We start from the raw sequence: 18,650 nt of genomic DNA, 5'->3' as shown, positions 1-18,650 counted from the left end.
AAGGTGCCCTCCACACACCTGAGGCAGCAGGCCCCCAATCTCTCGGGGGGCAAGGGGACCCCAGGCAGCTCCCCAGCTGCCATGGGGAGCTCTGCAGCTCCCCACTGTGGCGGTGGCAGAGGGATTCCCACAGCGCTCCCAGCCTCTGGGGAGGGGGTAGGGGGACCCTGTAGCTCCCCTCCGCTGCTGGTGGCATAGGGACCCTGGAGCTCTGAGCCCCCACAGGTGGTGGGGACCCCAGATCTCTCAACCACCCCGCAGCTGCCCAATCCCTTCCCATTTTGTCATGGATATATTTTTAGTAAAGGTCAAGGACAGGTCATGGGCTTCCATGAACTTTTCTTTATTGCCTGTGACCTGTCTCTGACTTTTACTAAAAATATCCATGACAAAATCTTAGCCTTAATTATTGTTCATACTCTTTGCTCTGTAAGTGACATTTTCCAAGCATCAAGCTAATGATTTCACTTTGTTTTCAAAGGAACACTATTCAGGAGTAAACATGAACAGTAAGAAATACTAGATAAAATAAAACTACACTTCAAAAATTGAAAGCAATGGAATATTAAAAAAGACCGATCTCCACAATATAAACAAACACTCCATATGCTGCTATATTGTCACCCCCTGTACTCAGGTCTTAAAAAAAAAATGAAAACACTTCTTAAGTTTTGTGAAGGACAGACCTACCACATGACACTCATGTCTAAGTGAGAGAGAGTGCAAGATCTTTTCCCCATAGAATAATCTTTTATAGGTGCACTGGGCTGTGATCAAGATCCCTGGTCTCTTCTCCTCCACCAAGCACTATATTTCTATGCTGTTCACACTCCTGCTTATGGTCCAAGGCCTTGTTTCCAGGGTTCGAGTACTCCTTGGCACAATGGGACCAAATTCTGTGTCAAGCACCCCTAAATCCTGTGGCAACAACCTCTAAATTATACAAATTAAATAATTTGTATAACATGCCTCCTGAAGCTGCAGAAAGCTTGGCAATTATGCCAGCGGCACAAGAAAAGAACAGAGAAAGGGAACCGTACAATATATTGCACCAATCCTGGAAAAAGATCCACTGACTCATGTGGGGCCCTGGGGCTGTGCATGGGTGAATCCCTTTTCAGGACTAGGATTTATGGACAACATGAATTTTGACAGCAGGCCACAAATCCTGTACTGTCAATCAGCTAAAAAGCAACAACTTCAACAAACCTGAAGATTGAGTTAGCCCACCGCACTACGATTATGGTGCTGATCCTGCAATTAGATCCATGCAGGGAGGACCATATGCCTTTGTCAAGGCCACTGAAGTCACAGAGGGTCTGTATGGGCACAAAGGCCCACGCTTCCCAACTACAGGATCAAGACCTAGAGATTTTATAATGGAAAGCTGAACAATTTTTATTCATTTAGAGAGACTGACAGTTGACGGCTGTCACAATTTCATTTTTAAAATACACTGTTGGGTTAAAATATTTTTAGAAATAGATTTGTCGTCTTCCCGGTAACACCAACACCTTCATAGATAACCAAGACGACAAGTAAAAAACCTAATTTATTTTTCAACATTTATGCTGTTTGCTTTCTGCATCTCGCTTAACTTGATCAAGACAGACTAGTCAGTTTCACTTTTGGAATCTCATACACTAGCAGATTCCCAGCACTTAAGCTTTAAAGCAAAGAGCTTCCCCTCCAAATTATATGCATGGTAACCTTGTAGATAACCTTGGTTATGTAAGGATAAACTGACGCATTGTGTGTGTGTGTATATTATATGGTATTATAAAATTCAATCTTGAGCCCCCTACACATGGGTTTTGTCCTAGTTTACCATTTATGACCTCCATCTTTCTTTTGGAGAAGTTGTTGTACAGTCCTAGTTTTGCACAATTGTTCTAAAAATGGAATTAGTAAAGTTTGTTATTTCTGGTGTTCTTCAAATATTTGTTTTTAACAAAAGTTTAGAAGGAGTAGAATTCTAGAAGTCAATCATATTCAAACAAAATTTAATATTTTTCTAGTTGTTAGACCTTCTGAAACCTTCAACTTTTTTTAAAATTAAGCATATGAACCAAAAGCAAAAACAAATCCCAACTGCTATTAAAGTCAGCTTTCTCTAATTAGATTTTTCTGATCATGTACAAGTAGCACCACCTTGTGTTAGATATGCACAACTTATGGATGTTAAATTTACTGTTAATTAGAGCTGGGAAAATAACTTTTTTTTAATTCAATGGCAGTTGTAAAAAAAATGGAAGAGATTCAGTTTGGGCTGAATACACTGTTTTGCATTGGGTATTTTTAATAAAAGCAAATAAAATGAAAGGCTAGATTCACAAATGAAGAGGAGGTGGTATCCCTCAGAACCAACAGCCCAGTGGTTAGAGCACTCACCTCTGGAACAGGGACTGGAACCCAGGTATGCTCCCTAACCCCTGAATATAGTCATACTCCCTTCTCCCCACCCCTAGCCCAATGGCTATTCAAGTATTTTATACTAAGACCAACAGCTTCAACAGAATGAGATAATCCCACTCCAGAATACTCTATAGCTTGGTGGTTAGGATACTCGCTGGGATGCAACAGATCCTAGTTCAAATCCCTCCTGAGAAGGGATTTGAACGCAGGGCTCCCCCATCCCATTTGAGTGCCCTAGCAACTGGACTATTGTGCATATGGGTGGAGGAGGCATGTTGTGATTACTGGGCCTAGAAGTTTACCCTAACAGTGAGCTCAACTGTAGAAAATGAGTGTGTGAAGTTCATAAGAAGTCTGACCAAATACAGCCATTATGATGTTATTTTGTAATGATACTAAAAGAAGTGAGGCTGAGGGGGAAGAATTATCGTACTAATCTGTATACAAATAACATTTAATAATTTATAGATTAGTAGTAAATCATTTATTCATGTTACTTACACTAATATAGGCTTCCCAGATATCCTAGGATGCCTTAGAACTTCAGTCATGGTCTCTTTCGTCTCTTCCATTCTCTCTGTGTCACTGGAATCCACAACAAATATTATCCCATATGCCTCAGCATAGTAATTCTTCCAGATGCCTCGTATTCGTTTTCCACCTCCTAAGTCAAAGATAGTGACTTCAAACCTTCCCTGTTTAAGGTCAATTTTAGAAAATCCAACTGTTGGAGCTACATCTTCAGGAGACTCTGTCAAATCATAAAGAAAACATTTGGTGAAAGATTCATTTAGCTATAACAATTTCATTTATTTTATGATTTATATGTCAAAATCAGAGTCTAAGCCCATACAATTAAAATGGCCAACTCGCTTCTAATTACATGTTTTAGATGGAAAACAAGTTTACAACCTTAATTCCAGATTAACATGTGCTGCTGTATGAGAATTACCTTGTCTTTAAAGTTTGTTTGGGTTTTTTTGTTTTGTTTTGTTTTTTTTAAGACCCAGGAGCTCTTGGGAATTCCTCCCTGTGGGGTACCCGCAAGCCCTTTCACCACCACCCCTCCAGGGAAGAGCTGAGAAAGAAAAGAAAGGAAATCAGCTGTTGCCACCAGCTAATTAAACAACATATGCACAAACCTCTTAGGACCCAAAAATCCTAATCCTCTGCTTAAAAAAAGGTAAATTTTATTAAAAACAAAAAAGAAAGAAAATACATCTGGAACTTAGACTATTGTTAGATTTAAAAAGAGCAAATATAATAATTAAGCATGAAGAATGGTTTTCTTGAGGTCCAGCTTAATGATTACAAGCAAAACAAAAGCATTTCGGGGTTAGCACAGAGAAGTCCACAAGCCATAAAGAAATAAAAGAGATAAACCTAATTGCGTCTTCCTAGACATCTCTTGATCTATTTACATATCTGGGGTTTCAAATGAGTAGTTCCTAGGTATGATTTAATGATTTTTCATACCTGGCGCAAGCTTTTACAGCATGCTCCAGCCCTGTCCCTGCTCTCTGGGAGAATTACCACAGACACACAAAAGGGGAGTCTTGTTTCAGTTTTAAAAAGTTCTAGCCTTCCCATTGGCTCTTTTGGCTTCCTTTTACCTATGCATGCAGTCAGACTTTTTAACCCTTTACAGGTAAAGAAAGTAGAGAACAGCTACCAAGAGGGATTTTATAGCTAACTGGCTGGCTGGGTGTCCATAAAAGGGAGCTACCCTTCTCACTTTCCAGCTCCTCCCTTGGAGGGAGCTAATTAGATTTACATGCACTGCTACATGGAGCCAAGCAACAGAGGGTTGTGGAGCGACAGCTGGAGTCCAGCTTGCAACCAGAGAGCAGGAAGAGTCAGAAGCAGCAGCCTGAAGAACTCTGCAGCAGCTGAGGTTTGTGAAACTAGAAAGATGAAGCAATTAAATGGGTACAAGCACCCTCCCTCACTGTCACACCAGGGAACGGCAATTCTGAGCCAGACCACTTAGACAACATCATAGGAGCCAAGACCCAGGAGCACAACCAGGATACATGGAAAGTATAGCGAAAAAATGTTATCTTCAAAAACAGCAGACAAATTTTATGCTGAGTATTTTCAACTATGAGCCATAATTGTGTGTGTTTGTGGGGGAGGCACAGTGAGAACTAAGGGTATTTTTCATGGTCGCAGAACAAGTTAGTGTTGATGCAGAATTTTAGAGGCTGCCGCCGCAGAATTTAGTCCCATTGTACTGTGAAGTACAGAGGGCCCAGATTATGATGGACGGTCTTTTCTGTGAAAATTTCCTCGCAGACGCCTCATAGCAAATCTTTGCCCACTGTGCTGGCTGGTCCATGTATTGTGAGTTCTGCGAGTCAAAATACATTAAGGTGCATATATTTGGAATACATGTGCATTACAATGCACTCAATTAAAACTATGTTCACTATCCAATAGTATTAATGACCCCCCAAGCATAACTAAACAATTAGCTACTATCAACCCTAAAAACTAATTGAACGCATTCTCCTCCATCAGGTCAGTTGAGAAAAACAAATGTGACATTTCTAGGCCAAGCTGTTTTCACAACAAAGCATTAAGAAACTTTCAACAGAGTCAGAATCTCTTAATATGGAACCCCATAGTGGAAATATCTAGTCCATTTTGGTTCCATCTTTCTAGAAAGAGTTTATCCTGGAAGAGGACCTGTCAAATTCTGAGGAAAATCAGTTCGTTTTGCTGATGGAGGTGTTAGTATCAGTGCTGAAACAACGGCAGATTAAATATCAACTATGGATTCACTGTCTTTAAAAAAAAGATCCAGAAGGACAGAATGGGGGAAAAAGTCTTCATAACCTCATTTACACCTGATAAATCCATTGATTTACTGACCCTCAACTAGCATTTTGGGGCAGAGAGTTTGTCTTTATACCTGTCAGTATATTGCATAGCACACCCTAGATGCTAAATTAAATGCACACAGCTGGAAAAACCTTCCACCACCTCAAACACAAAGTTACACCAAACATTTGTCTTTAAAAGCACCAATTTTATCCGATTCCAATTATGGCCTGCATGCATGTGCATTAATCAGTGGAGAGGGACAAGAGAAAATTCTCTCCAAAGCCAGCTGAGCTCTTGCTGTACAAAATGTCTAGAAAGTTGCTGGTGCTTTCCTGGTTATAAATGAGGATATAAAAATATATCATTAGAACCATCCTTTAAGTTATATACACACCATTTCCTTCTTTGGATTCCTTTCCTAATTATACTGACAGTCAATATCATAAAATAGGTTATACTTATAACATTGACTTTACATAAAGTTTACTGATGTATGCACATTGCGGTATATTTAATCAGAAAGCAATTTCTGTACAAAGAAATCAGATCTATTGATTTCTCTAACCTATGCTAATAAGTGAAATGCCTCATTAACCAGAAAAAACACTTTATATCTTTGCAATAATTCAAACAAAATTATGAGCTAGAATATCAGTCCTAAAAGAAGGCTGGAGATTTTTTCTCTCTCTTTCTGTCACAAAGCTAGCAATTTATAGTCAGCTCCTTCTCTAACAGAAACAGCATCTTACCCTATGAGGAAAAATATACATTGCATGTGCCAGAAAATGAACTACTGAATAACTTCCCACATTCTAAAAGACACGCATGGCCATCAGACATGAGCATGCACCCTCACACAGAGCAGATGTACACATGAATCATGACTGTGCACACACTTAGCCACACATTTCCCAGATGCAGGTTCACACAGACGGCACATGCACTTCGGTTCTCACCTCTTTGAAAATTTAGGCTTGGAATTTTAAAAAAGCCCAAGGTAATTCTGTGCTAACCTTCCACTGAATTTAAATGGGAATTGAGGGCCTAATTCCCTTCAGATCCCTTGACTCACTGAACTACGGTTTGAATTTTTACGATGGAGTCATCTGCAGGATTGGGGCCTATAGTCTCAAAGCAAGAAGCCCAAATAAAAGTCATTTTTAAAAGGGACACCATAAACTCAGGTGGGTAGAATGAGGGGGGTTATAAAGTGTTATACATCATATAATTACAAGTGACATCACAGTTCAGGGCAACTGCACCCATATTCCCCTATATGGCCCAGCAGGAGCACCACCAGGCCAGGCTCCTCAGCCATCACGTCTCTTGAGTGGAGTCACATGTTTCTCTCCCTCTTGATGGGGGTACTTTGAGGCTGTACAGTTTCCTGACTATGCTGTGATATCCACAGCAAAAGACAGACTGCCTACAGAGGCCTGTTTTTTCATTTCTTCAAAGATAATTACACAATAAAATTGCCACAGTTCTAAGTTACTACACAGCCCTTTATAAGCAAGCATATTTATTCTTAAGGTGAAAGCATTACAGAGAAAAACATTAAAAACAATAAAAGAACCTACAAGCATGCTAATGATCTTACCAAGGATCACTCCCTCACTCCAAAAAGGGTTATGTTTGGTTATTAGTCCTTCAAACCCCACGCAGGGTTTTTTCTTGTGGTCACAAGTCATCACAGCTTCAGCTCACAACCAGCTGATGTCTTATGTCATCAATGGGCCAAAAACAGACTTCCTACTTTTCCCTAAGGACTGAGGGCCCCACCTGGATGTGAGACCCTTTCTGTTTGCTGGATCAGAAAGAAGACCCTGAGTCAGTTTTAACTCAGGCTATTTATCCAAAATTCCTTTGACTGTTGGGCCCTGGAGAATTCAGTATGAACAAGCACAGGTAAGCCTTTTTCCAGTGGTGGAAGCTATCTGGGGGCATTATGCCCTGAGTGAATGTGCCTAAGCACCTACCCACCTCTGCCGTTTTTAGTTCCTGGAGGGTTGTGGTCCCTCCTCCCGCATATAAACACATACAGTCCCTCAATAGGACATTGACATTTTCATTTTTAATACAATCAACTCCTAAAATACTTAAACTTAATTCAATAAAGTTTGTCCAGGACACTGTCATAGTTTCCACAACACCTAAGAATACTATAACTGAAATAGGGTCTTTTCCCCACAATGTAGCTCTCTCTGCTTTTGACAGCAATTTTGTGTCATCTGTTTCCCTCTTTCCTTTGTACAGTCAATTTTGCCCTTGTTTGGAATACCCATTTAAACAGAGGAACATAAAACCCCTTTCTAAATCCTTTTAAAGAGATTTAAGAATTGAGGTCATATCATTTAGGATTTTTTTTTAAGTTGGTCATTTTAAAAAAAGGTTTTGAGTTGACCATCATATTTAGTCTTAAAATACTTAGTTCAGAACTTCATATAAAGATTTACTGCTTACCTCCTTGGATTCCTTTCACTGTAGCAGTTTTACCAGCATTATCAAGTCCCACCATCACTAGTGTCACCTTCCTTCAGAAGAAAAAAAAAAAAAAGATATTGCAAGGCTTTTTTCCCCTACTTGAACATTGTGTTGGACTTTTGCAAGTATTTGAATGCATAAATAACAAAGTTACCACAACGTTGTAAAACCAATAGGCTTCAAAATATCCAGTACCAGAGAGACTTATGTTTGTTTATTTGGTATTTAACATACAGCCAGCTAATCAAAGAGTTCAGCAGACTAAGTAATAAAGAGATAAGCTTAATACTGGGTGATAATATAATTTGAAAAGATACATATAAGACTTAATGATTTTGCCTTTCATTTCTATTTGTCTTTTGGAAATTGAATCCCAGGTACCATCAATTTGAATTCGATATTTTTTGGCATGGTTGTATTCTCTTTAATAACTACCATAACTTCCATTTCCCCCTTTTCCTACAAACTAAAACTAAAGCCCTATCCACACTGAGGATTTGATCATACTGCAACCATCAGTGTAGCTGCACCACTGAAATACTCCTTTCCTTGTCTGTAGTGTTATCCCAGTTGCAAGCAGAGTAATTTATGCTCTACCAGGCGAACAACAACATTGCCTGTGTACGCTACGTGTTCATACTGGTATAGCTATATCAATGTCTAACCAAGGCAAATCCCCAAGGCCATAATGAAGGTATTCGTTCCTATCAATGAGCAATACATCAAATATGTCACTTGTGCTGTATCCCTCCACACGGACAATAATTAAAAACAAAATCCAAATGAGTTTGACAGCCCTACATTACACATTTTAAGTCATTGCTCTTCTCTGTCCCAGTTCCCAACATTAGTCCACACAAAAGGGAAAAGTAAATATTTTGAACTTCACGAATTCTTTCAGTCAGAAACAAATTACCTGAGTAACTGATCATTGGTTTGTGTTTTGTTTTTTAAAACTCAAAAAACATCTGAATTTCTCTCAAAGAAAAAACAATTATGCACCTTAGGTTTTGGTCTTTTATCTAAAAAAAATAATAATAAAGTAAAAAATCAGGTTTTACCAAAGGGTAACTAAGAAGAAAAGTAAGACAGACAAAATGGTAGTATGGAGTAACCCTGGACATATAGTACAATACATAGAGCTCTTGAGGTTCTTTGGGATGAAAGCCACTGCATAAACATAGAATACTCTCATTTGCTTAATCGTACCTGACAGGCTCCCGCCACCGTTTTAACCAGTTACAGCAATTGGCCATCAGACTAAACATCCCTCTTCGCCAGCCATCCAGGGCCAAGGAAGCTACTGAAATTGTGTGTGGACAGGTCAGAGAACTCCAGTGAGAGACAAGAAGGTGGAGGAGCAAAGAGCACCAGCTCGGGTGCAGTCTTGTCACTAGTAGCAATGAAGAAAACAAAACAAAGAACACAGTCAGTCCCCAAGCGTAACCAAAGCAAATTTTCTTTCCCTTATCGGGAAGAGCCACCCTGCTTAGAACCACCCCTATCCTAAGGCTCTGTTTACACTGAGCATTAGCCCCTATTTCAGACATCTGTGAAGTGCTAAATTAGTGTGGACAAGGAAATCTGCAACTTGCACCAATAGGATTTACCCAGTTTTCAAGCAGAGACAAACCCTAGGGTACAAATTGCAGCTTTCTTGGATGACCCATCACACAGCTATGCTGATGGCTGAAATCAGTGATAATTCCAAGTGTAGTCACGATCTAAAATCTTAATGGAAGGAGCATCAGCATATAGGCCTCGGGAAAAGGAGATGGAGCTATTTTTAAATGTAAACTTACAAATTGGCCTGGCTTCTGATTGCTTATCTACCCAGATTTGGAGACTTAAGAGTAGTCTCAGATGCTTCCTCTTCCCCATCTGCTTTGCCAGTGCCAATTTTTATGGGATTTACAATCCCATTTCCCTGTTTGTTTTTTGGACCGACAGGGGAATATTTCTCTCTCCAGTGTTGCTGTGTAAAACACCCACACAAACAGAGGCAACTGATTATACACTGATTATACATAAAGCTTATGCCCCAATACATTTGATAGTCTCTAAAATGCCACAAGGACTCCTCATTGTTTCTGCTGATACAGACTAACAGGGCGACCACTGTGAAACCTGATTATACACAATAGGCAGTCAAATGCAAAGTAAACAAAAATTTAAGAATGGTCTGATTTCAAGGTAGAATGATCTTAGGTGCTATAAACAACAGTAGGAGACAAGTGTGATTTTTAAATTAAGTGTCCCTTCAAGTTTGTTTATGCTGCTGGGACAGAAGAGTCTACCACATCTAATTAAATAACCAGAGTAGCTTTCCTATTATCTAGTGGCTGATATGGAAGAGTATGGGAACCACCCTTCCTAATACCACCATTTCTCTCTCCACTAGACTCAGCAGCAGCATGCTGGTAAGAAGCCCGTATCTCTGTCACCAACATCTGGGAAGCACAAGTATCCTGGGATTACTATCAGGAAACTGTCCTCAGAATCTGCTCAAAGATGCTGACTCTAATCCCAGACTCTGACTAATGAGGCTTCAAATTTATCAGCTGCTTATCTGACTGCTTGGAGACAGATTTGTCTCCCCAAACATTCCAAAGCTTTCTACAACCACACTCCTTCCATAGTTTCTTGGCTGCTGGTGGAAGGAAGTCTTCAGTAAAATAGTCCTCTCCCAGTCCGTCTCTTCCTCCCTCATCAATAACTACATCACCTATTTTTGCTACTGCTCATGGCTTTCCCAGAGAGTAGCATGAAACCAGTAGTTCAGGGGTTCTCAAACGGGGGATCGTGACTCCTCAGGGGTCACAAGGTATTACCTGAGGGGTCACGAGCTGTCAGCCTCCATCCCAAACCCCACTTCACCTCCAGCATTTATAATAGTATTAAATATTGGGGGGGGGAATTAATTTAAAGGGGGGTCACACTTGAGGCTTGCTGTGTGAAAGGGGTCACCAATACAAACATTTGAGAACTACTGCAGTAGTTCTTGATGGCTTCTCTGCTGCCTACAGGGGTTTGAATGTCAACTGCAAAACAGAGCAGAACCTTGTTAGTTTCACTCTGCTGTTGCTGCTCAGCAAAGCTACAAGCAAACGCAAAGGACTGGAACCCAAATAAGCGGCTCTCTCTTTCACCTTCAGGACAAGCATATGAGATATAAATGTAGGCAAATCATTATCAGGAAAAAATACTATATCTATGAACAAAGTCACATAGTGGAACAAAATTAAAATACATGTTTATGTATCTTCATAGTGTAGGGTAAAACTGTTTTTAGGTAAACCACCATCATGTCTTAGATTACCAAACAATTTTTGCCTTTGCTGTGGTGAGGCTTTGGGTGGGGAATTTTCTTCCCAAGACAACAGTCTGATGTCTCGCTTATAAATTAAAAAAAAAAAAAACCACACCAAGCCTTTAAAAATACCACTCCCCAAGAAGTGTTTTAATTTAATCACATTTGGCTCCATATTTATTACATGCCTTGCATGACTTTTCTTAAATTTGAATTTTAGAGGAGGGAATGGGATTATTTTAGTTGTATTTTATTTTGAACAAAACCTCACAGTGGCTTCAACAGTAAAAGCTTTTTCGGCAAAAATTTTAATACTATTCCTACCTGTGAAAACTAACTTAACAGGTGTACAAAATAAGAAGGAACACTACTGTGCTATGAGACAGTAACAGACAGGACTACAAAAAATGATAGTCGAACCACTAAAAGTTGTTCTTCTGTAATGCAAAGTTACTGCATAAACAGTAGTTCAAACGGATCCATGCCTCTGCAGCAGTGTCCAGCCACCGCTCTGCAGACAGGTCTAGTCTATTGGTCTCTTCCACCCTGGGAAGAGATTTTCTTCCTGGTGGTACCAAAGATCCACTCTACTCCCTCTAGAGATTTAATATGTTGTCTGCACTATTCTCCTGGCCAGGTCGGTGCCAGACTATTAGAGAGACAAGGTAGGGAAGATATTTTTTTTCCATTGGACCTACTTCTGTTGATGAGAGAGGAGACAAGCTTTGGAGCCACAGGGCTCTCTCCCCCAGACCTGAAAGAAGAGCTCTGTGTAGCTCCAAAGCTTCTCTCTCACCAACAGAAGTAGGTCCAGTAAAAGATATTACCTCACCCACCTTGTCTCACTGCAGACGTAGTAGTCTACCCAAGGCTTTGCCCACAGACTTCTCTTCCACGACTGAAGCAACCCGCCTTTGGCCAGGAAGACACTCGGGCCACCCAGGGGAATGATGCGCTAGAACTCCCTGGCCTGCCCCCCCACCCCAGCCCCAGCCCCGGGCTAACGCTCCCGGCAGCAGACACCAGCGAGCCCACCCAGCGTCGGTCAGGGCTCCCCGTGTCTCGGCCAAGCTCCCCGCACATGAAGCTGGGACGCGGCTCAGGCACCTTTCCGCTCGGTGGGAGAACGGGCACCGCGAACGAGCCCAGGCAACCCCGGCCCTGACATCAACGGTGGCGCGCAGGAGCGAGGGGACCCGGGGCAGGGACCAGTCCGCGGGGGGGAGGGGGGGGTCAGAGACTCCAGCCAGGCGCTCGCGGCCACCCAGTTACCTGGCGCTCAGCAGCGGGGCGAGGCGACGAAGCCGCGTAGGCGCCTGTAGCCCCGCCCGCCGGCTGCTCGCCGCGCGCGCCCCCTGCCCCCGCCATGAGGGCCCCGGAAGGGGGAGGGGGAGGCCGCGTTCGGGTCGGTAGCTCCGCTCAGAACCGGCTCCTCCGGGACCAACGAGGCCACCGTGGTGGCACGTGACCGACTCTCCCCCGCTCACGTGACTCCCCCCCCTCTGCGCTCGCCCATTGGCTGGGGTCGGGGCTACACGGAGAACGCTCCAAGCGAGGAAGAAGGGTAACGTAACTAGGATGGTAACCCATGGTTACCGGGAAGGGGGCGGGGCCACCGTGTTAGCCAAAACGAGGGGGCGGAGCTGTGGGAGAGCCAATCGGGAGCGTGGGGATTTTTGTTGATTAACGAGGGGGGGACTCCAGTCTCCAGCCCATTCACCCCTTTTTAGCCTCCTAACATGGGCCTGCGCCCCCCCTCCCACGCTCAGCAGGGCTCGCCCCATCCCTGCAGAAGGACCACGGTGTCCTCGGGGTGTCTGGCTGAGGACTGGGGGAGCTGTGCCTGGTGTCCCCGGGGAGGTGTCTGGCTGGGGAGCGGTGCCTACTTGTGATATTACCTAGCTGTACAATCTGGACTGTTGAACATCTGTGTCCCCTCAACTCTCCAACCTGGGGTGTCTTTTGCGCTGTTTTGTGGTGAGAGTAACCACTCCTGGTCTGCTCACACACTGCCTTCAGCATCTAAGTTACATGGCTCCCAGTTATAGTCTAGGAGTGATATAGCCAGCCACCCTTGCATTACACTGCATGACAACCCCAACAAATTCCCAGTCCTAGACTTTCCCCCAGAAATGTACTTTTTCTACTGCCCAGCTCTCTCCTGGACAACACAAGTTTATATAAAGTCTGTCATTTCATTAATAGAAAATGATGTGCACATCCGATGTTATCCCAAATGGAGTTTCCCAAACGCTTCAATCCAAACACACCGCTTTAGATAAAATGATAAAACAAGTTTATTAACTACAGAAGGATAGATTTTAAGTGACTACAAGTAATGAGCCATAACTGTAACTGTTATTTTCTTGTAACTGTTGGTTACAAGAAAATAAAACACAATTAATGCTTAAGCATTAAGCTAAATGAATTCAAACTCTTACCCATTGTCCCAGCAGTCTTACTGGCTGAATTTCTTTCAATGCCCCAGTTCAATGCTGCTTCCTTTGTTCTTCAGGTGTTGTGGATGCCATGGGCAGAGAGAAAGGGCTTCATTTGGAGCGTCTGCCCTCCCTTCTTATAGTTCTTTCTTTCCTTCAAGAAGCATCTCTAGGGGAGGTTTAGGAGACAGAAAGTGTGGGTGGACAGAAACCCCAAACTGTTTCTTTGTCCAGATGTAGATTTTTCACCCACACCCTCTGCCCTGCCAAAAAATGGCTACTTAACCAGGTGATGGTCCATTTGATTTCATTGATACCTGGCTGAGGGGTCAGCTTGACTTCTGTCTCTGGGCAACTTCTTTGTGGCCGCTCCCCAGACTTGGAACAAGTTCAGGAACATGTCTTAGTTATATCATGCACAGGAATCTTATAACTTTACATACAAGGTTACCACATATATTTTACCAGGACACTGATAATCAGCAAATTATGTGTTTTAAATGATACACCACAAGGCATACTTTGTATAAAATTTATCATAATCCTGTGAAGGGGTGAACACAAGGTACAGGCTGTCACACTGGTGTCCCCGGGGAGATGTCTGGCTGGGGAGCTGTGCCAGGTGGGGCTAGGAAGGTGTCTGGCTGAGGAGCTGTCTCTGGTATCCTGGGGGGGAGGCAGGAGGGATCTTGCTGGGGAGCTGTGCCTGGTGTCCCTGGGGAGGTGTCTGGCTGGGGAGCTGTGCCTGGTGTCCCTGAGGGGGTGTCTGTGGCTGGGGAGCTGTGCCCGGTGTCCCCAGGGAGGTGTTGGGCTGGGAAGCTGTGCCTAGGGTTGCCAATCCTCCAGAATTGTCCTGGAGTCTCCAGGAATCAAAGATTAATCTTTAATTAAACATTATGTCATGTGATGAAATCTCCAGGAATTTGCCCAACCCTACCTGTGCCCGGTGTCCCTAAGGGGTTGTCTGTGGCTGGGGAGCTGTGCCTGGGGTCCTTAAGGGATTGTCTGTGGCTGGGGAGCTGTGCCTGGTATCCTCTGTCCCGGGACTGGGAGTGTCTGCCTGAGCTGAACCTGGTGTGTGGTGCCCCAGCGGAGGTGTCCGTCCCGCTCTGTATCTGGGTGGGAGAGCTAAGAGCTGGTCAGAAAACATTGATGAAAGTGAACTTTTTGCAGGCTACTGTTTTACTTTATGCGATTTCTTTCTCTCCCCCCGCCCGCCGGCCGCTTTCCGGGCAGCTGTAAACCAGCGCTTGGCGCTCAGCAGCCTCCTGGCTCTGGCGGCCCTGTAAGCTTCGCGCATCCTGTTTATGCTCCATGAGAAACACTCAGGAATGTTTCCTGGAAGTGTCCACTCCCTCCCCCCTTATCACTCCCTCCCCCAGCTCTCCAGGACGGCTGGAATCTGGCACCAGATCCCCTGCTGCTGCGGTGCTGCTATTTCACAGAAGCTGCAGGCACACAACAAACAGCGAAGCTCTGCTAACCTAGGCGACCTGTCTGCCTATATCTCGCCAGCACCAACCACACGTGCCTGGTAACCCCCTCCAGCTGCTTTCTGTAAGAATGAGGCTGCTAGGCAGGCGCTGCGTCGCTTTCCACACTTGTTTGGCTGTGGTGATTGCTCTCTCAGAGGCCAGGACATGTAAGTAAATTCAGCAGCTTCAAAACTTAGGCAAAGTTCACACTTGCTTGTTTGTGTGAATAATTCGGGTTGGTTTTGCCCCTTCCCTTACCCCTTGTTATGCACAGCACCTGGAAACTTACTGTGCATAACAAGGCGATGGTGGCAGCGGTCTATTAATCTATCAGGCTCCTAGATTGCAGTCGTAGAAAACAACATTACCGCTTTGTACGTTTGTGGAAATAATTTGCTGCTTGCCTGTTTTCTCCTGAGGACAGATCAAGTGCCATTGAGATAGCAGAATTTAGAGTGAGTTGGGCCATTAGCCGCCATTCGTGTCAAGTTCTCTTTGCCCCAGGCAGCAGAAGGAGAGGGGTTTATTCTGAAAATGTGACAAGACTTCCAGTTTTTGCAATGGTAGCTCTAACTCCCCCCCCCCCCCGTTTTTTTACAGACAAAACAAACCCCTTATCATCTTTGTGCAATTCCTGAACTTTAAGCTTCAGCGTTGCTGTTTTTGTTTTTCTTCAAAATGCATTAATATGGGTGAGCAAACCAGACTCCCCGTACATTGTTTTAGCTAAATGCGGAGGTTACTTTTGTTGCAGAAACAGGTTTATGTTGCTGATGTTTTTAGCACTAAAAATATGTAGTGCTGTGACGAAAGTAGCCTCTAAATGAGGCTTGTTGAATTCAAGTTGGGGCCCTTCTTTGCTCCTGGTCAATATTTTGAATATTACTTATTTCCAATGAATTGTTAATACAACTGTAGTTTTGAGAAAGTGCTTTGGTACAGACAATTTTTACATTTGACTTATTATTCATTTGTTTTCTTAAGTCAAATGACTGTGGTCTGAAGGTTGCCTGAGCAGCATAACTTCAAATCTGATGCTTTGAAATTAGGCAGGATAGTGTGGATTAGATGAAAAGACATGTCCATATAGCCTTTTGTTAACGTAGAGAGAGAGGAAAAATATTCTAGAAGTAATGGGGGGAGGGGATCAGTTTGCACTCAGGTCAAACAGCCCTCTTTTGCTGGTGCCAAAGTAAGAACATTCACGGGGGAGTAATTTGGGGCACTAGCAGAATTAAAACCTTTAAAATGTAAGCATGTTTATGACCTGTTTAATGATTAAGCAGTCACAAAAAAACTAATATTTACCATTCAACCTTTTGCTTAAATGCTAGAGAATGACGAAAGCTCATTTTCTACCTTATTTTTGTGCAGAGCCTAAAAGAAACCCCTTTTTTCATATGCCTTTTTCTTCTTTGTTCCTGCCTTCTTGCTTAGTTTTCTCTCTTCCCTTACTCCCCCATTACATTACCCTCCCACTTATCTTTCCATGAACATTTATATTTGAAAATTAAAAGTGCCATCTAGGCTAGTATTCCAGTTCCGGCTCCAACCAATGTCAGGTGTTTTCAAAAGCATCCCCAATAATTCATCTTGTTGTTATGGACTCATTAAGTTTAAGGACAGAAGGGACCACCAGACCATCTAGTCTAACTTCCTTTATCTCACAGGCCACCACAACCACCCAGCACCTGCCTAAACCCAACAATTGTCATTTTACAGCTCACAAGTGACTAAACTATGATGTGCCACAGGCAGAGAGTTGGAGGGACCGAAGTATTCCCAGGCCCCTGTAATATCAGGGAATTCATCCTGCAATGGCAGAGAACTGTGTAATACTATAACCATCATGGAAAGTTTGCTTTTGTGTATGGCTGCTAATCGGTTTACGGTTTGAAGCATGCAGATGGCCAGCTCTTATAAATTTTGTTGTACGGAATAGCTTGCAGCGCTGTGAGCGAGTGTGCAGCACTGCAGGCGCTGATTACACTGGTGCTTTACAGCGCTGCACTCGGGGGGGGGGGGGGCGTTTTCACACCCTTGAGCACAGCAAGTTGCAGCGCTGTACAGCGCCAGTGAAGCCAAGGCCAAAGTGTTGTCAGAAAATGCCAATGAGCTGAATTCAAAATATTTGGTGAAAACATCTCGGGTTTGCTAAACTTTCGTTGAATCACAGCCAGGATTCCATCAGAAACCTGCCCGGTTTCCTGGTGGGCTGCTTGGGACCCCAGGTCTTCCAGGGCTTGTGGCTCTGGGACAACTGTGCTACGTGCACTGCCCCAGAGCCACAGACCCCAGGAGTCCTGGCAGCTGCTGATTGAAATTGATACGATTCTTGTCAATTCCAACACTGCTTTGCAGCAGTGGTGAAACTAAAGTCAACATGATTCCTGTTAATCAACTGCTACTGGGGTCCTTAAGAGCATATTTCATTTCAGAAATGCCCTCTGTCAGCATTGCCAAAACAAACAAAATTAAGAATTTCTGGTTCACTGGAAACTTAAAAAAGAAAAAAAAATGTTTAATTCTGAATTGGAACAAAACCAAATGTTGAAATATTTGAATTTCCTGATAACCAAAAATCCCAAATTTCAGCCAGCCCTGCTCCTCTTGTTCTTTATTATAAGAAAAAATAAATTGGATCTCCCAAATGTCCCTCTGTGGACCTTTAATTATTTTGTATGACCTTGGGGGGAAAAAAGTTACATTAAAAACATTAAGGTTGCAAAGTCAACCCCTCAAAATGTAGGTAATGCCAGACTTAGCATTACTCATACAACCTTAATTTAGCATCCTCTTGCACATGCATTATGAGTAGGGCCCTACCAAATTCATGGCCATAAAAAATGCATCACGGATCGTGAAATCTGGTGTCCCGCTTTGAAATCTGGTCTTTTGTGCGCTTTTACCCTATACTATATAGATTTCCTGGGGGAGACCAGCATTTCTCAAATTGGGGGCCCTGACCCAAAAGGTAATTGCAGGAGGGTTGCAAGGTTATTTTAGGAGGGTCATGGTATTGCCACCCTTACTACTGCACTGCCTTCAGAGCTGGGCGGCTGAAGAGTGGCGGGTGTTGGCTGGGTGCCCAGCTCTGAAGGCAGTGCCCTGCCAGCAGCAGCACAGAAATAAGGGTGGCAATAGCATACATAGGCACTGACTCTGTGGGTGCTCCAGGGCTGGAGCACCCAAGGAAAAAAATTAATGGATGCTTAGGACCCACCGGCAGCCAGGTCCCCTTCTCTCCCCCAGCGCCCCCTGCCTTCCGCTGATCAACTCCTCCCCCTCCCTCCCAGTGCTTACCACCAGCCATGATCAGCTGTTTCGCGGCATGCAGGAGGCTCTGGGAGGGAGAGGAGCAAGGATGGGGTATGTTCAGGGGACATGGGGCAGAGCAGGGGCAGGAAGAGGCAGGACGTGGTTGGGGTTTGGGGGGTGGCTGGGCCCAGAGGAAGCCGGCACCTGTGATACCATACCATGCCATCCTTACTTCTGTGCTGCTGCTGGTGGCAGCTTTGCTTTCAGAGCTAGGCTCCCGGCTAGCAGCCGCCACTCTCCAGCTGCTCAGTTCTGAAGGCAGCACCACTGCCAGCAGCAGCACAGAAGTATGGGTAGCAGTACTGCAACCCCCCTAGAATAACCTTGCGACCCCCACTCCCCAACTCCTTTTTGGGTCAGAACCTCTACAATTACAACACTGTG

At 43.7% G+C, this 18,650-nt stretch overlaps 2 protein-coding genes across 6 annotated transcripts in view; one reads left to right on the top strand and one right to left on the bottom strand.

Moving 5' to 3' along the window:
- ARL13B (ADP ribosylation factor like GTPase 13B) overlaps window positions 1-12,554 on the bottom strand; it is a 78,467-nt gene extending 65,913 nt beyond the window's left edge. For 3 of the 5 annotated variants that reach the window (XM_054046054.1, XM_054046075.1, XM_054046084.1), the window contains exons 1-4: window positions 12,308-12,552; window positions 8,935-9,118; window positions 7,705-7,775; window positions 2,917-3,166 (exon numbers count right to left, since the gene is read on the bottom strand). In XM_054046054.1, the coding sequence (XP_053902029.1) occupies window positions 2,917-3,166; window positions 7,705-7,775; window positions 8,935-8,993 (380 nt within the window). In that variant the 5' untranslated portion in view covers window positions 8,994-9,118; window positions 12,308-12,552. Of the gene's footprint in view, window positions 1-2,916; window positions 3,167-7,704; window positions 7,776-8,934; window positions 9,119-12,307 lie in introns of all 5 variants that reach the window. The other 2 variants (XM_054046061.1, XM_054046068.1) reach the window with 2 other exon arrangements.
- A 2,279-nt stretch (window positions 12,555-14,833) lies between these two features.
- PROS1 (protein S) overlaps window positions 14,834-18,650 on the top strand; it is a 50,791-nt gene continuing 46,974 nt past the window's right edge. Inside the window, exon 1 of the mRNA XM_054046043.1 lies at window positions 14,834-15,115. Within this exon, the coding sequence (XP_053902018.1) occupies window positions 15,037-15,115 (79 nt within the window). The 5' untranslated portion in view covers window positions 14,834-15,036. The remainder of the gene's footprint in view (window positions 15,116-18,650) is intronic.

Source organism: Malaclemys terrapin, chromosome 1 (assembly GCF_027887155.1).
Source record: "Malaclemys terrapin pileata isolate rMalTer1 chromosome 1, rMalTer1.hap1, whole genome shotgun sequence".
NCBI classification, from domain to species: domain Eukaryota; kingdom Metazoa; phylum Chordata; order Testudines; family Emydidae; genus Malaclemys; species Malaclemys terrapin.
The sequence above is the reverse complement of the archived record's forward strand: the minus strand, read 5'-3'. Positions and strand labels throughout refer to the sequence as shown.